The following is a 14688-nucleotide window of genomic DNA, read 5'->3' as shown; positions in this document are numbered from 1 at the left end:
TCCAGATTTTTCTCTGGCCAAACCTTATCTTTAATAAAAATAAATCCCAATCCTCTGCTATGCTAGCATACAATTCCATTATTCAATTATTCCACTAAAAATCCTATGTGATCTGTTGCTGCTGAAGATCAGATGTGTGGTAAATACCAAGTGTAGCTGTGTACTTCCATTAATGCGTTTCACTGTAACCACCACTCTACTTCCACCACATAACCGATACTCATCTGATCACTCGGGCGGTGAATTCTACGTGACAGGTTGACTGCACCCATACGACACATTAAATGCTCAAATAAATTAAAAATGAGCCTGCTGCACATGCACGAGTCACATTCACCGAGCTTGAGAAAGGTCCTGAAGAAAATATGCAATAAGTCTGAAAATAACTCGTGGCCTAATTAAATCTCAAATCAAAGCCAGAAGAGAATGAATTAAAAATGAATGGAAATGGTGTAATGTAATGCTGGGGGTGGGAGGGGGTGGGGGTGTTTGTGGTGAAACGTAACACGTGCACAGCAGAATGGATGGGATCATACTGCTGTGTGGTGAGAGAGGAAGTGACCCTGCAGAGGAGAGTAATACCCCCGCCCACTGGAAGAAAGGGCAGGGAGGCACAGAGGGGAGATCCTGTTTGAGGAGATGGAGGGAGGAGATCCGGAGGCCTGCCTTCAAGTAATATCACATGGTAAATCTGGGTTCCTGTAAATTTACCCCAAGTTGTCCTCAGAAAGTGGTTCCGTTGCTGCAATACCCAGCGTTACGTCCGAGTTGAAGGACTCCAAGGCCGGCGACAGGAAAGCCTGTGCTTCGGTTTTGTTTCTCGAGGGAAGGCTGAAGTCTGGGGTTTCCGCTTTATGCAGATGATGGTGTCGTTTCTGCATCACATGAAGCTTCAGATCAGAACTTCCAAAACTGCGCCCATTATTAGTTTTACAGACTAAATGCATCAAATATAATTCATTGTTGTGGACGATTCAAAACTAGGATCATTTTAATGAGCAGATGATTGGATGAATTATTGGTCGGGCAACTCAAAGAGTCTTGACCGGAGAGAAACATTGGCTTTTCAGTGAAAGAAACTGGGGTTGTTGGCCGTTTACAACAGAAAGCCTGTTATTGGGCGATGAGGAGTGTATGATACATTTCTCCAAAATATGATAATTAAAGGCTCTGGTAAGTCTCATAACTGTAGTTTTATAGGAAATACTTTCTCTATGACAAACTTTTGATTTAGTGTCTTGGAATTGACGCTTCGTAAGGTGTAATAAAATCAGAGAGACAACATTTTCTTTTGATAAGCATTTAATATTGAATATTCCGTCCAGTTTCAACAGTTTAAAGCTCCGGCTGTTCCCCAAAACATTGAAATTCATAAAGAAACTACTTGTGCAGACTGAATTCTTGGACAAAGGTTCAGCTTTTTAAGGTGTCTGTGATGTCTCCATACAGAGAGTGGACAGGACGGGTTTGCAGTGGGACGTCGGGCGGATTCAGTCGTACGCCGGCAGGCCGAACATCTGCGGCTGGAAGTCCTCCATGCTCCTGAGCCGCAGCGTGGCCTCCTGAGTCAGGCTGGGGTCCAGGTTATCGTCCGGGATCATCACCACCTGCATCCCGGCAGCCAGCGCCGCCTTCACGCCGTTCGGAGCGTCTTCGAACACCAGACACTGAGGAAAGACAAAGATTCGTCCAAATTTGAGTCCAGGAAATAAACCGGGAGGAACAGGAAACAGACACGGAGTTTCCTTCCTGGTTTATCAACTCTTGATGTTTTTAAGTCTGATTTAGCCGCGAGAGGAGCTCTTCTGATAAAGAATTATATTAAACATCCACGCATTCTTTCAAAAAAGTATGACTATATGTGTGTAAGAGGCATCCTTTGTTTCCTGTATTACCAGCAGAGGATTCATTAGCGGGTTTAAACTCTTCTCAGTGAATGAAGGAAGCAGCCGGAGCTTTCCGGACCTTTGTCCACGTCGCTGGAACTCTCAGGTGAACAAAGGCGGCTCCTTCTCGTTCTTTAACCGGCTGTGTGATGTCACTAAGCCTCAAACTGCAGCTCGGAGACAATGAGGGCGGAAACACTGAGCGCGCTCGCTAATTCCCCGACTGGAAGCAATTAAAAGTGGTAATTACCAGATGAGCTGGTGAAACGACCTTTTAATCCGCGGAAACGAATGAAAACAAGACGCAGGGCGACTGAAGAGGCCGAGAACTTGAAGACAAACACACACTGAGACCCCAGACTGAACATTGGACTCTGGATACCACTGATACCCAGTAAACCACAGCCGACACGCTATGATGCCGATATGATAGTGATGTGATTCCATCACAGCAACGACAACATATCGACATGATAGAGACACTGACGAGATGAAAATCTAATACCAACATGATGCAGACATGATATATAGAGATTTTAACTCAAAATAATATTGTAGCTTTCTTTCTACCCTCGCATGAGCCTTTAATTGTACTTATTGTTTTGTTTTAAAGTCATTATGGCTTCTTGTGGTTGCAGTTGTAATTATTTCTACCCTTTCCAGATCTTTGGTTGTTTTCGAGCCCTTTTTTTACTTTTATGAACATGAAGGCAGGAAAGAGCGATCGTCCCTTGGTTTCCTGCAGTCAAAGATCAGCAGGGGGCAGTCAGATCAAACCCAAACACATCAAAATTGCAGATTTCTTCTCGTCAGATGACGACTTTCCTCAAAGGGGAAAAACATGACGGGCGACTGCACAGTTTGGTGAGAGAAACAACACGTGTGCTAAAAATTTACAGAGGATACGAATAGACAGTTTGGAGTGAAAAATGAGAGAACGTGCAAAGGGATGAAATCCCCAGGTGGTGCAGTGCGTCGTTTTTCTCTTTTAATAAAAGTTACACCTGCGATTCCAAACTGCAAACTGCAGTTTGCATACAAACACATGAAATTCATCTGCAGCCACAAAACATGTTTAACCTTTAAGAGAACAGCTCATGGAGTTTATATAGAGTTTAATGATCCGTACAAAAGCTATTTTACCCTGTTTAACTGTTTCTAATTATTTACGCTGCTTTAATATTCATGCATCGAGCTTTTGACCGCTTTTTTTTCCCGACCACTCTTAACTACCTTGGGTGTTTTAGCGCTTAACTATTTTATTGGTGATCATTATTACTGCTATCATGTTAGAATGTATTAAATTGTTCTCTGATTTGAGCTATTTTGGCTGTTTTTTAAAAGCTTTAACTATATTTGATCTTTTAGCATTTATTTTCAGCTGAGTACTGTTGTTTAAAAGAACAAATCTCCAAAGACAAAGAGATTGACATCGTCTGCATACGTGCATGTTCAGCTGACATCAAGTAGACCAATTTTAAAGCTGATCTTTACACTGAACGACATGTTTTTTTTTTTTATCTGAAGTGTGAGGGAAGAAAACACTGACAAAAAATGCTGTAAAAGTGGCCTAAAATATCAGGACTGTTAAAATTGCTAAAACAACTAAAAGTGGTAAAACAGAAAGAAAATGGTTAAGATATCTAAAACTAAAGTGGTATAAGTTAAAAGTGGCTATTTATGGGAACACTGCTAAAAAAAAAAAAAAAAAGGTAAAATAGCTCAAACAGCTAAAAATGTAAATATACGCCGGGGTTGACGTGTTTTCAGCGGTTTGTTCAAACATCAGCAGGACTTCCAGCTCTTCATTCACAGATGAAATGTAATCCGGCTATGATTGAGTTTTTTGGCTGCGGAGGATCACATTAGTGACCATGGAATTATATTTGGCGGCTGTGGAGCCGTGACACTAATGAAACGCTGAGTTTCACCACGACGACCAACCTGACCGCAGCTGATGATCTGTGGACGGTTCACACGTGTCCTGATATGAGGATTACTTATGGATCATCATTACTGTCCAAAGCAGAAGCTTCATAACTCAACCTAACAAGCTGGAGCTCCTTTTTATCTCTCAGGGATTCTCACAAACAAAATAGACAGTTTTAATGTGTGAACTTCAGTGAAAATGATCATAATTCCACACAATATCCTGTGAGGATAAAATTGAAATTTTAAAATGGCAGCAGACGACGACTTTCCTGTATTTTCTTCATCATTTAAAAAAACGGTCCTTCAGACAGAGTGACAGAAAACCAACACCGCGAAAGGAGATAAAGGTTAAAATGAAGAGCGGGTCAGCGTTATGCCATGTGTCATCCCAGCTATCAGTGCAGAAATAATGTGATGAGAGCTCTGGGGAGATTTTTTAGAACATTTCCTACTTTAACATATATCTGACCTCCTTCCTCGATTGACCTTTCGCCACTCATTAGGAGTTACCCTGAGGCTAAAGGGGAATCAAACTCCTCCTAGCTCCGGCGCCAAGTCGTCCGCTTGAGTTTATCAATGCCCGGCTTCAGTTTTACTCCGTCCATCATCGCCCGGCCACCCAACTGATAAGATGTTACACGTTCGTCGCCGGCACCGCCCCGAGCCGCGCCATCATTTCAAACGTACGACGGACGATCTGTCACTGCTGCTTATTCACCCTCCGCTGCACGCCGCCACACGGTCTCCATGCCTCTGCGCTGTGTTCAAACCAGACGTTTCTATGACATCAACGTCTGCAGATTTCGTCGAAACCACATTTATGAGTGAAAGAGACGATTTGACCATTTGGACCAGTGGTGTCGAGCCACCACGGTGGCGCTGTGCAGCCGCTTTACAGCCATGCTGCATCATGAGGACACAGAGTGAAGCGGTGCAGGTTTCAGAGGGCTGACCAGAGTGGGTGGGTGGTGGAGGGGAGGGGGGGGGGTGCTACAGTCGATGTTGCCGTGCCGTTGCAGCATCATTATGTGCACATCCAAAACTCGTGCGGCCAGGAGGGAATCCACGGAGACTCATCAGCCTGTGAGAAGCTCGTCCTCGCTCTCATTTCTCCGTGCAAGCTCTCCTCAAATCCACCACGACACCACGACACCTCGACCCCCACCCCCACCCCCCCCGCTTCACTCTCAGATAGAAAAACATTTATAGGAGCAGTTTATTACGCTTTAGAAACTATACGAACATTTCATTATCGTGTGTTTTATTTTAACTACTGTAGCAATTTTAGCTGTTTTAGTCACTTCATTTTATATTTGACCCATTTCAACCAATGTTCTACATTTCACTTTGAGACATTATAGCATCTATCTATCTATCTATCTATCTATCTATAATATCCAAAAAACTAAACTTACCATCGCTATACACGTCTTTCGTGACATGTATGTTTCCTGTATCGCCATGGCGATAAGGAGTTGGGCTACTTTGTGACCACATGACAAACCTCCACGAGAACGTTCAGCGTTCTCTCTGGAAGCTTCAGCGGAGGAACATTTCCGTGCACAAAGTCCCATTAGAAATCGATGTTGGGGGTGTAAAGGTTGACAAGTAGAGTCGTAATGGGCCAATTTGAAGCCGGTGTAGAAAAGTTCACGTCTTAATTGTAGCTGATTTGAATACGAGGACTGTAGAGGATCCCCGGTGTGTAACGTCCTGCATGATTAATGGCGGTGATAAAGTCTCGGGCTGGCTGCCTCCATCAGCGCGAGCATGAACTCGCTCTCTTTCATGTTTCATTAATCTTATTCAGGCTGCTGAGCACACCTTTGGTGAGATCTCCCGTCTTATCTGGGCCGTGGTGAGGAACGTGAGCGGGGAGAGGCGAGCGGTGCTTTTTCTTCACCGCTGGTCGTCGCGGACAGCAGCAGCGACACCACATTACTCACATCCCTTCTCTCAACAACACATTTTCAGAAAATCCCAAAGCTTCCATGAGACTTGTGGAGCACAATATTTACAATGCCTCCTTCTTTTTACAGCTCTGAGTGTTACCATTGGCCAAAAACTCAAAGAATTCTTCAGAAAATGCCCGTGGACTGGTTACACACACTTTGTTATCCAGGAGAAATATGATTTCAACTTTAGACGCTCACCAACATTTGGAGTTTCTCCACATAAACCACTGTTTTAGATTTGTTCATGTCAGAGTGGAGTTACGTCTGAATAAATCCTGACCTGCTGAAAATGGCTAAAATAGATCAAAACCACTGCAAAATGATAAAAAGGATAAACTGAAACAAAATCTAAAATAGCTATAATAATCCAAACAGAAAAACCATCTAAAAAGACAAAAACAGCCAAAATCATTCTGGGAGATAAAAAGTTATAAAAGCAATTGAAAAAATTTAACTAGGCAACACAGCTTCAACCACAAAAAAATGCATTCTTTTAAATTAAAATTTTTTAAAAACAAAAGCAAAATAGCTAAAAGAGTCAAAAACGTCTAAAAAGCAGCCGAGATGACTGAAATGGCTCAAACTAATAGGAAATAAAAAAGAAAAGGCTAAAATAGCTCAACTAGTAGAACAAAACTAAACAAGAAAAGTTGATAAAATTTCAAAAACTGTTGAAATGATGACTAAAATGCAATAATATCTAAAATATTTAAAACCACATGAAGAATGAAAAACTGCCAGAAATGACTAAAAATAGCTAAAACTACCCCAAAAATTATTTTTTTAAATTTTACAATACTATATTTACTTGAATTGATATTATACATATTTTTGGTTGTATGTTGTTAAAAAAGAGAATCACTTGTGCAGTTTATGTTGATGTCTTTGTGCTTTAAAAGGTAATTTTTCAAAATAATAGAAGCAGTAATAGTCAATCTTTAGCGATATGAAAATGTGATAAAATGCAATCTGTTTATAATATGATGCCATGTAAGGTATAATACGATGCTACATAATGTATTATATTCCTGGTTCCTATCTTTATAACAAATAGTGACGACAGTAGGAGGTCGCTCTAACGTTAACACTGTTAGCAGAGTTCCGTGCAGTCGCCACTGGCGCCTCCATCTTGTTACTGCTAACCATCGTTGGCGTGCGCGCGTCTCTCAAGTAATCCAATAAGTGCTTTTAGTCCGGGACAACAGCGCGGTGGAAGGTGGCGATGAACAGATTCTCCATCAGCCACAAATGGAAACAGGCTTTTCTTGGGAATCATATTAGTGTGTGAATGCTGCAGAGCAGAACAACAGAAAATGTAGAAAACACCTTTAGTGTGCAGCCAGAGAGGCAGATGGCGCAGCTTTTATTTCACAGACAAAGGAGCTAAACAATGAAGAAATATTTAATGAAAGCGTTTGCTTTTATTTCTACTCCACGTCTTAACGTGTTAATGCGCTTTGTCCTCACACGGAGGGGGGGCTATTTCACAAGAATGTATGAACAGTATGAAAATCAACAAAGTGTAGAACAAATCTCAAAGAAGAAATACACCAACATGCATGGTTATCTGATATCACAATTCTGCACCCCACCTGTATTTCCACTATACATCAACAACAAATGCTGAGTTTTGCTTTTTTAGAGCAAAATGTACTTTTATCACACAATAAATGTCAAAATCATTGAAGTCTTAATGCATAGCCTTGAATTCACAACACATATTGTGCAGCCAAACTATGGAAAATATACATTCCACGTATTATAAACTGAAGTAGACTTGTATAAAGGTGTGTGTGTGTGTGTGTGTGTGTGTGTGTGTGTGTGTGTGTGTGTGTGTGTGTGTGTGTGTGTGTGTGTGTGTGTGTGTGTGTGTGTGTGTGTGTGTGTGTTTTATTTGCTCCTGTTGGCAGCAGACTGATGTGATTCTGTGATTTTTATTCACTGTGCAGGACACATTTGTCACCACAACACTAACTACTGCCTTTGCATCTGAATGAAGCTCCACCTGCAAGCTGCATCACAAACAACAAGACCCAAATGAGTGGTTTAGGTGGGCTTCAAGGTCAGGCTGTTACCACCGGGGGTGGGGTGGTGGGGGGTGGGGGGGGGGGGGGGGGGGGGGTAACAGCAGCCACTACATACCTGCCCTCATCACTACTTTGTTTTCAAGGCTCAAGCTGTAAAACTACGACTAACATCAGTTTTAATTAAATATCAGCTATAAGTCCTGACAACATCTGAATTAATCTCCATTATTGAATTAGTTTGCTGATGGTTTTAAGCCATTTTTGCCGATTTAGGCATTTTTGCCGTTTATATATCATTTAGCTTCTTTTTTAATTGAATGTAATTTTTGACCCTTTTTAGCTTTTATTTTGTAATTCGCCATTTTTTTTTGCAATTTCTTTCGCCATTTTTTGTGCCTCTTTTAGCAGTTTTTTGTGATTTTAGTGATTGCCCTGTCTCTCGGTTTTCTTTTTCTACCCATTGTAGCTGGATCAGTTTTGGCTCTTTTATTCACAAGTTTCTTTTTTTTTGAGAAACGATCGGACTGATTTTAGCTGATGCATCCAGGCATTCTATGTTTTTCTTGAGAAATGTTGAAACATTTTCCTTTGTGGTTGTATTGAACCATTTTAGTAATTTATTCTTTTACACTATCTGAAACTGGCTTAGCTATTTTAACTGCTTATCTAATTTAGTTATTTTTGAGTCTCTTATTGCTTTAACCAATTTACTTTTCTCTCCAATTTTGCCATTTTTAGTCATTTTACCCAACGTGACTGTTTTTGCTGTTTTCCCTTTTGAATTTTGTCATGTTCTGTCTCTGCTTCTGTCTTTTTTCTTTTAAAAGTTAGTTTCGTAATGTTGTTTTGCTGCAAATTTTGCCATTTTAGTGCCTTAAGATTTGTTTTCGGTTGATGTATAATCAGCAATTGTAGTTACTACTATCAGTTCTATCAACATTGTCACATCCAATCTATGTAATAATCAAATTCAGTTGCAAAACGGTGTGTTTTTTTAATTGTTTATACCTGCACGTGTTCTGGTTTATCCTGTTTCCCATTTAAAAGTCAACAGGTAATAGGAACCGAGGGAAAAGGCGTCAAACTGACGCTCCAGCGCTCTGTGACACTTTAAAACCACTGCTGGATATAATGAGGAAAAGTGTTTTAAATCTCTTACAGTCTTACAGATTCACACAGCAGGTGGAATAAATACTAAGCAAAGAGAGAGAGAGAGAGAGAGAGAGTGTGAGTGTGAGTGAGTGTGTGTTTGAAGAGTCCATCACAGTGAGTGGTGCTCCAGAGCTGATTCAGCGTGGGCGTCCTTACAAAGTCCTCCACATGCTCTTTATTTGTTTCACTGTAGAGAAAATGTTTGAGGACTCATTGAAAATGAGTTCAGTTCACTCAATTCCCCCCCCCCCCGACAAGCCTCTGTGTCAAAAATCTGCAGCTGCGAACATCTTTAACTCTTGACACGCTTGGAAAGTTTGGGAAAAGTTTTCCTTGATGTGCATTTTTTCCCCCGTTATTTATTTAGATGTCTTCAGTAGTTTCCCGCTTTTTGAAAATCAAGATGTTGAACATTTTTTCTTTTGTTGGTGTCGTGTTTTTTGTTTTTGTTTTGAATGGAAACTCCTAGAAAAGACCTGTAAGGAACTTTATTTCATTTGATTTCCAGAACACCAGGACGGTGTTGCGATATCATCTGGGCTGAAGGTTACTTTAAAGTTTAGAATGAAGTTCAGTTTGCAAATTCATTCTTTTTTTTAAAATAAAACAAGACACTAAAGGTGGATGAATTTCAAGAAAAACCTGGTTTAACATCAAATGACCCAAAAAAAAGCTATCAAAATTTGAAATAACAAAAAAATTGCAAACAAAATGTTGGAAATAACTAATAAGAGGGCAATTGTTCAAACCACACAAAAACTTTAAAATTGTTAAGTGGCTAAAACAGCTTAAACCTACACAAATTAAAAAAGGAAAAAGACTTCAGGAATAATGGACAAAAGAGTTGTTGGCTTTACTACAAGTTGGCTATAATTGCCAAAACAAAAATAGCAGCTAGAATAAATAAGAGGTAAAACATTTTCAACGAAACGAAGTTAAAATAACACACACACACACACACACACACACACACACACACACACACACACACACACACACACACACACACACACACACACACACACACACACACACACACACACACACACACACACACACACACACACACACACACACACACACACACACACACACACACACACACACACACACACACACACCCCTACCTGCTGCGGATCCGCTGGGGGCTGGAACCGTCCGGCACACACCAGGAAGGAGTCCGGTTCGGGTTTGTTCTTCTTCACCTCGGGGTCGTCTCCCAGAACCACGTGATCGAACAGCGCGAAGAAGTCGCCATGACGACTCGTCTTCAGTTGGAACGTGGAGCCGGCCGAGCTGGTTGCCACAGCGATGGGAACATTGTGCTTCCTCAAATGGAGGACCAGCTTCTCCACACCTGATGGGAAAACCAAGGAGCGGTTATTGTTGTATTGCTCAATTTACCTGCTAAATTTGTTTCAGCCTTTCAGTCGTTTGGCCTTATTTTTGGCCATTTTTACCGATTTCAGCCTTTTTAGCTGCTTGATGGATGATTTTGTTGGTAAAGTCCAGAATTTTGTGAATAACTGAGACAAAACTTCTTATCAATGACGTATTACATAAAAATATGAGTCTGTCAGTGAAATCTAGATGTGCACAGGAGAAATCAAATGTACCTGGCAGGAGCTGGGCGGAGGGGAAGATCCTCTCCTGGATTTGCTGGCTCTCAGCCAGGAGCTCCTCCGCGGTCATGGGAAGTCCCAGAGCATCCCGGATGATCTGCGCAGCATCCAGAGCTTTCTTCCCCATCACCAACGCCTTCACGTCCCACGTGTAGCGCTTCCCGAAGCGATCGCAGATCTCTTGGAAGGACACGGTGTAAAGTCGCTCCGTGTCTGTGAGGAAAAAACTAATTATTCAATCAAAATGATGCTTTAATCACTATAACACGTCCTCAAATCTAAAAATGTGCCTGTTTACGTAGTAAGGTAATCCTGCGGCCCTGATTGGAGCTCTTGATGGACCAGATTTGATCCACAAACCACAAGTTTTCCACCCCTGCTGCAGATGTACAGATGAACCTAGATAACTGCCCTCACCAGACTCAAGCCAAACTGTCGCTCATTTTAAGGAGAAGCGTGTTGGGGGAAAATGTTCCAACACAAAGCATAACCTGCCTTATTTAGCAATGGTTATTTCAAACAAATGTTTCATTCGGTTCACATCTGAGTGGACATCAAATTCTAACAATTTTTAAAATCTGAACTGTTAATCGGGGTTCGTGTTTCAGACCTGCACTGATTTGCCCACATGAAGCAAAGACTTTAAATTGATTTTTGACAGTTTCTATCGCTAACAGTTTATCCACACATAAGCCGATTTGACATGCACATTATAACAGATGCAAAAAGTGTAAAAGAGTGTTCCATCGATGAAGGATTTCTTAAAAATATGCAAACACGTTAAAATCATCTGCTTTATCTAAGGAGCTCAACATGCTATCAGAAGCACGGAGCTATACAGAGAGACCGAGTGTGTTTATGTCTGTCTGTGCAGTAAAACCAGAAAAGATGTCATATAAAGCAGGCTCCAGTACCTAACAACAATCCGTCCATGTCAAAGATAACATGTTTTATAGGTTTAAAGCTATTTTCTGACATTTTCATTCAGGTGGCGACTTCCGGGTTGGTGTGTCGGACGGCAGCCGTGAGGAGACAAAAAGCTTCCACCGCTCAAACTCCGAACAATTTTTTTTTTTTTTTTTTTTTTTAAGTTTCCGGTGTGATCGCAACAGTTGAGAGATTATACTTATCAGTGTAACAAAGCAAATATCAGTTTGGAACTTTTTTTGGGGAGATTTTGTTTAGACCAAGGACTTCTGGGACATAAAGTCCAAACTGACCTGCAGCCACATGTGACGCCACTGCAGGGGCTCCATGAAGCTTACGCTCAAAAGCTGTATATTGAAATAAACGTCTTTTATCTGTTTTATTTCATTTGCACATCAGACTATCATTCAAATGTACTCTTATCCCGCAGCTGAAGGATCCAAATATAATATCTGAAGTAAAGAAAGGTTCAATAGTTGATCAATTAAAATCGGATGACGTCACTAGAAAGAGATGAAATTATTTAAATGATTAACAGCTGAACCTGCAATAACAAAACAAAGCTTAATGAGCTCAGGCATAAAACAGTTAATGTGCTTCAAATGGCAACAATGGTTAAGAGAGTTAAAAGGTGTGTAAAAAATCTAAAAAGGAAAAGCAAGAATGAAAACATCAGAAAGTGATGTGGGAGAAGATCAGGAGTCAAATTTAATGTGGCATTTATCTGAACTCTTTTACCATGTTGAAAAGAACTCTATTCAAACCAAAGGAGAGAAAAACTCTTCTTATAAAACCTGCTGTATAGCCCCATAGGTCAGTCAGTTTTTACCTTTTTGTGGTTTGGATGACTATAAAGTGACACGTCGGAGCAGAGAACCCGCTCTGTGAATGAACTCAGGGCGTTAAATAAGTGCTGCACTTTTCCAGGTTTTTATTTTGTTTCTTTGGGAGTCATCCGGAGTTACATGTCTTACCTGAGAACACAGGTGGAGATCCTTAATGATACCACCAAACCTGATATTGTAAGACTATAAAGTGAGGGAAGATTCTCTTCAGTCAAATTCCCTTTTCTATCATTTAAACACCTCAAAATCTTTTTTTCTTCTTTATTTAAAAGGACACATTCCTGAGTGGAGCTCCGTTTGTGTACACTAAACACCACGAGTATTTTAAAATCGGTCAATGTTCATTCCAGTGAGTATCTCCTATATAAAACATTCCAACATGCCGCTCTTCAACCTTCCGAATAGCCGATGTTTTTATTAAGGTCCAGTTCCGTCGTGTGTCTGCGTTCTCCACCGTGTGTCACAAGGACTCGAGCAAATTACCCACAAAAAGCTGCATTGTTAGCGGGCGCTGTGATGCCTTCCCCAATAATTGGAGGCTCCACGTTAACAGAGTTTGTCTTGTTAGTGTGAAAGAGACGTCAGGGGACTGAGAGGACCCTGGAACCCGGACCATGTAATGAGCCTATGGATTTCAGCTCTAATTGAGAGAGAAAAGAAGACTTCTCGTCCCGTCGAGCGTGCTTCGTGTTCAGTTTGCACTGACCACCGCCAAAGGAGCTGCGTTTCCTGTAACAACCAGGAAAAAGTTGCCCGTTTGTACCTATTTTTTTCCCCCCCAGCTGGATCAAGTATGGAGGAAAGGATGCAGGAAAAGAGGATAAGCCTGACGATACTTCCAATCCCACAAATCAACACAACAACAAAAAGATGACAGAGTAGGAGAAGTAGCAGGAGATTGCAATGAATGTAGCCTGGAGCGACACTTTGCTGCCTGACTGAAACAGTGTGTCTGGAGATATAAATAGTGGAGTGGTAAAATCACAGACAGAAACGCAGTTAGTTAGTTTCCACGTCTCCCCGTGGAGCCGGCTGCTGCTGAGACGCTGCTACAATTAGAAAGGAAGATGCTCACTTTCTCGGCTTTATGTCTGCTGCTTAATTATTTTAAAGAAATCCATCACTCTGACATGAAATTAGAATTTGGGCCACTGCAGGTCAGTAATATTGGGTTTGATATGATGGATGATACACAGCAGACTTGATTAAATCTGTAAAATGACCGTGATTGTCTCCACTCAAATTCTCCATCCTTAATAACATCATCGCATCACATGTGGTGGAGGCAGAAAGTATTGGAAACCTTTGAAATGTCCTAGTTTGTAATTTTGTTTGTGTTGGAACGCCTTGAGATGTTTGTGTTTCAATCTGGTGGACGGATGACTGGAGTTCCCCTTGTGGCCTGAAGATTAATGGATCATCGTCTGTTAATCCGAGGAATCAATGATCACATGCTCGGTCCAAAGAATGTTTTTTTTTTTTTGTCCAAGAGAATAATGTCAATTTGAATAGCCAGCATAGAGAAAACACTTAAATCTTCCTCCTTTGACAGACAGAAACAACCTTTAATGATCTTTTTGAAACCATTGACTGGAAGTTACCATTTGTAGTGTTAAAATGTGTGTCAATCAGTCGTGCTTAGTGAGAGAAGAGGCTGCAATTTCACAGGTTATTGTGGGATGATCAGCATGAGGAACACTTTCTCGATTGAACTCCAATCAGACATAATCTGATATTTTGTCTGCACATTTCATCATAAATGTCCTCGTACAGGTAAAGCGCCTGCTCCTGCTTGTGAGGTGACACTTCTCTGCGATAAACTCGAGGCTCGACATATAGGTTGAACTAATGAGTCCACAGACTGAACTCTGCGTCTCGACAGGATCGGATAATGAAGCAGGGCCTCACTCTGTCAGCTCCTGGGCATATAAAGATACGAAAGCAGAATTCAGTTGGCTCACAGTCTGTGTGCGCACACTTCATTACAGCTACACTTCCCAGAATTCAGCTTCACAGGAAAAACACATTTTTTAGGGTTGTTTAAGTGCAGGGAAAGATGTATTCACATTTCTTTATAAACAGAGTGACAGTTAGAAGGGATTCAGGACATTCAATGCCAATAAGAAGCATTCACTACTTTGGATGTTTCTACATTTTATTGTTTTCATACATGAAGTCATGGTCAATTCAATCTGGCTTCTTTTAAAAGAATCTGCAAGAAAAAAAACTATTTTTTACTATTAAAGTGAAAAGATACGTGTATAAATAATGTCAATCCAATAAAAAGACAGACGATAAAGCCAATGATTCAATGAATATTCAAGGTCAGCATTTAGTAGATG

At 40.9% G+C, this 14688-nt stretch overlaps 1 protein-coding gene across 2 annotated transcripts; it reads right to left on the bottom strand.

Annotated features, from left to right (window-relative positions):
* Positions 1–1293: 1293 nt before the first annotated feature.
* pudp (pseudouridine 5'-phosphatase) lies at positions 1294–11623 on the bottom strand. Of its 2 annotated transcripts, none has more exons than XM_080493188.1 (4): positions 11489–11623; positions 10569–10787; positions 10080–10309; positions 1294–1667 (listed from the first exon to the last, which is right to left on the bottom strand). In XM_080493188.1, the coding sequence occupies exons 1-4, from the start codon at positions 11556–11558 to the stop codon at positions 1491–1493; spliced, it is 696 nt and encodes a 231-aa protein (XP_080349314.1). In that variant the 5' UTR covers positions 11559–11623; the 3' UTR covers positions 1294–1490. The 2 variants fall into 2 exon arrangements, with proteins under 2 accessions (XP_080349314.1, XP_080349315.1); XM_080493189.1 differs by having other exon boundaries at positions 10569–10801; positions 11551–11591.
* Between the last annotated feature and the right edge of the window lie 3065 nt (positions 11624–14688).

Source organism: Lipophrys pholis (genome assembly GCF_963383615.2).
Source record: "Lipophrys pholis genome assembly, chromosome: 23".
In the NCBI taxonomy this organism is placed as follows: domain Eukaryota; kingdom Metazoa; phylum Chordata; class Actinopteri; order Blenniiformes; family Blenniidae; genus Lipophrys; species Lipophrys pholis.
Note: the sequence above shows the minus strand (reverse complement) of the source record. Positions and strands in the feature narration are given on the sequence as shown.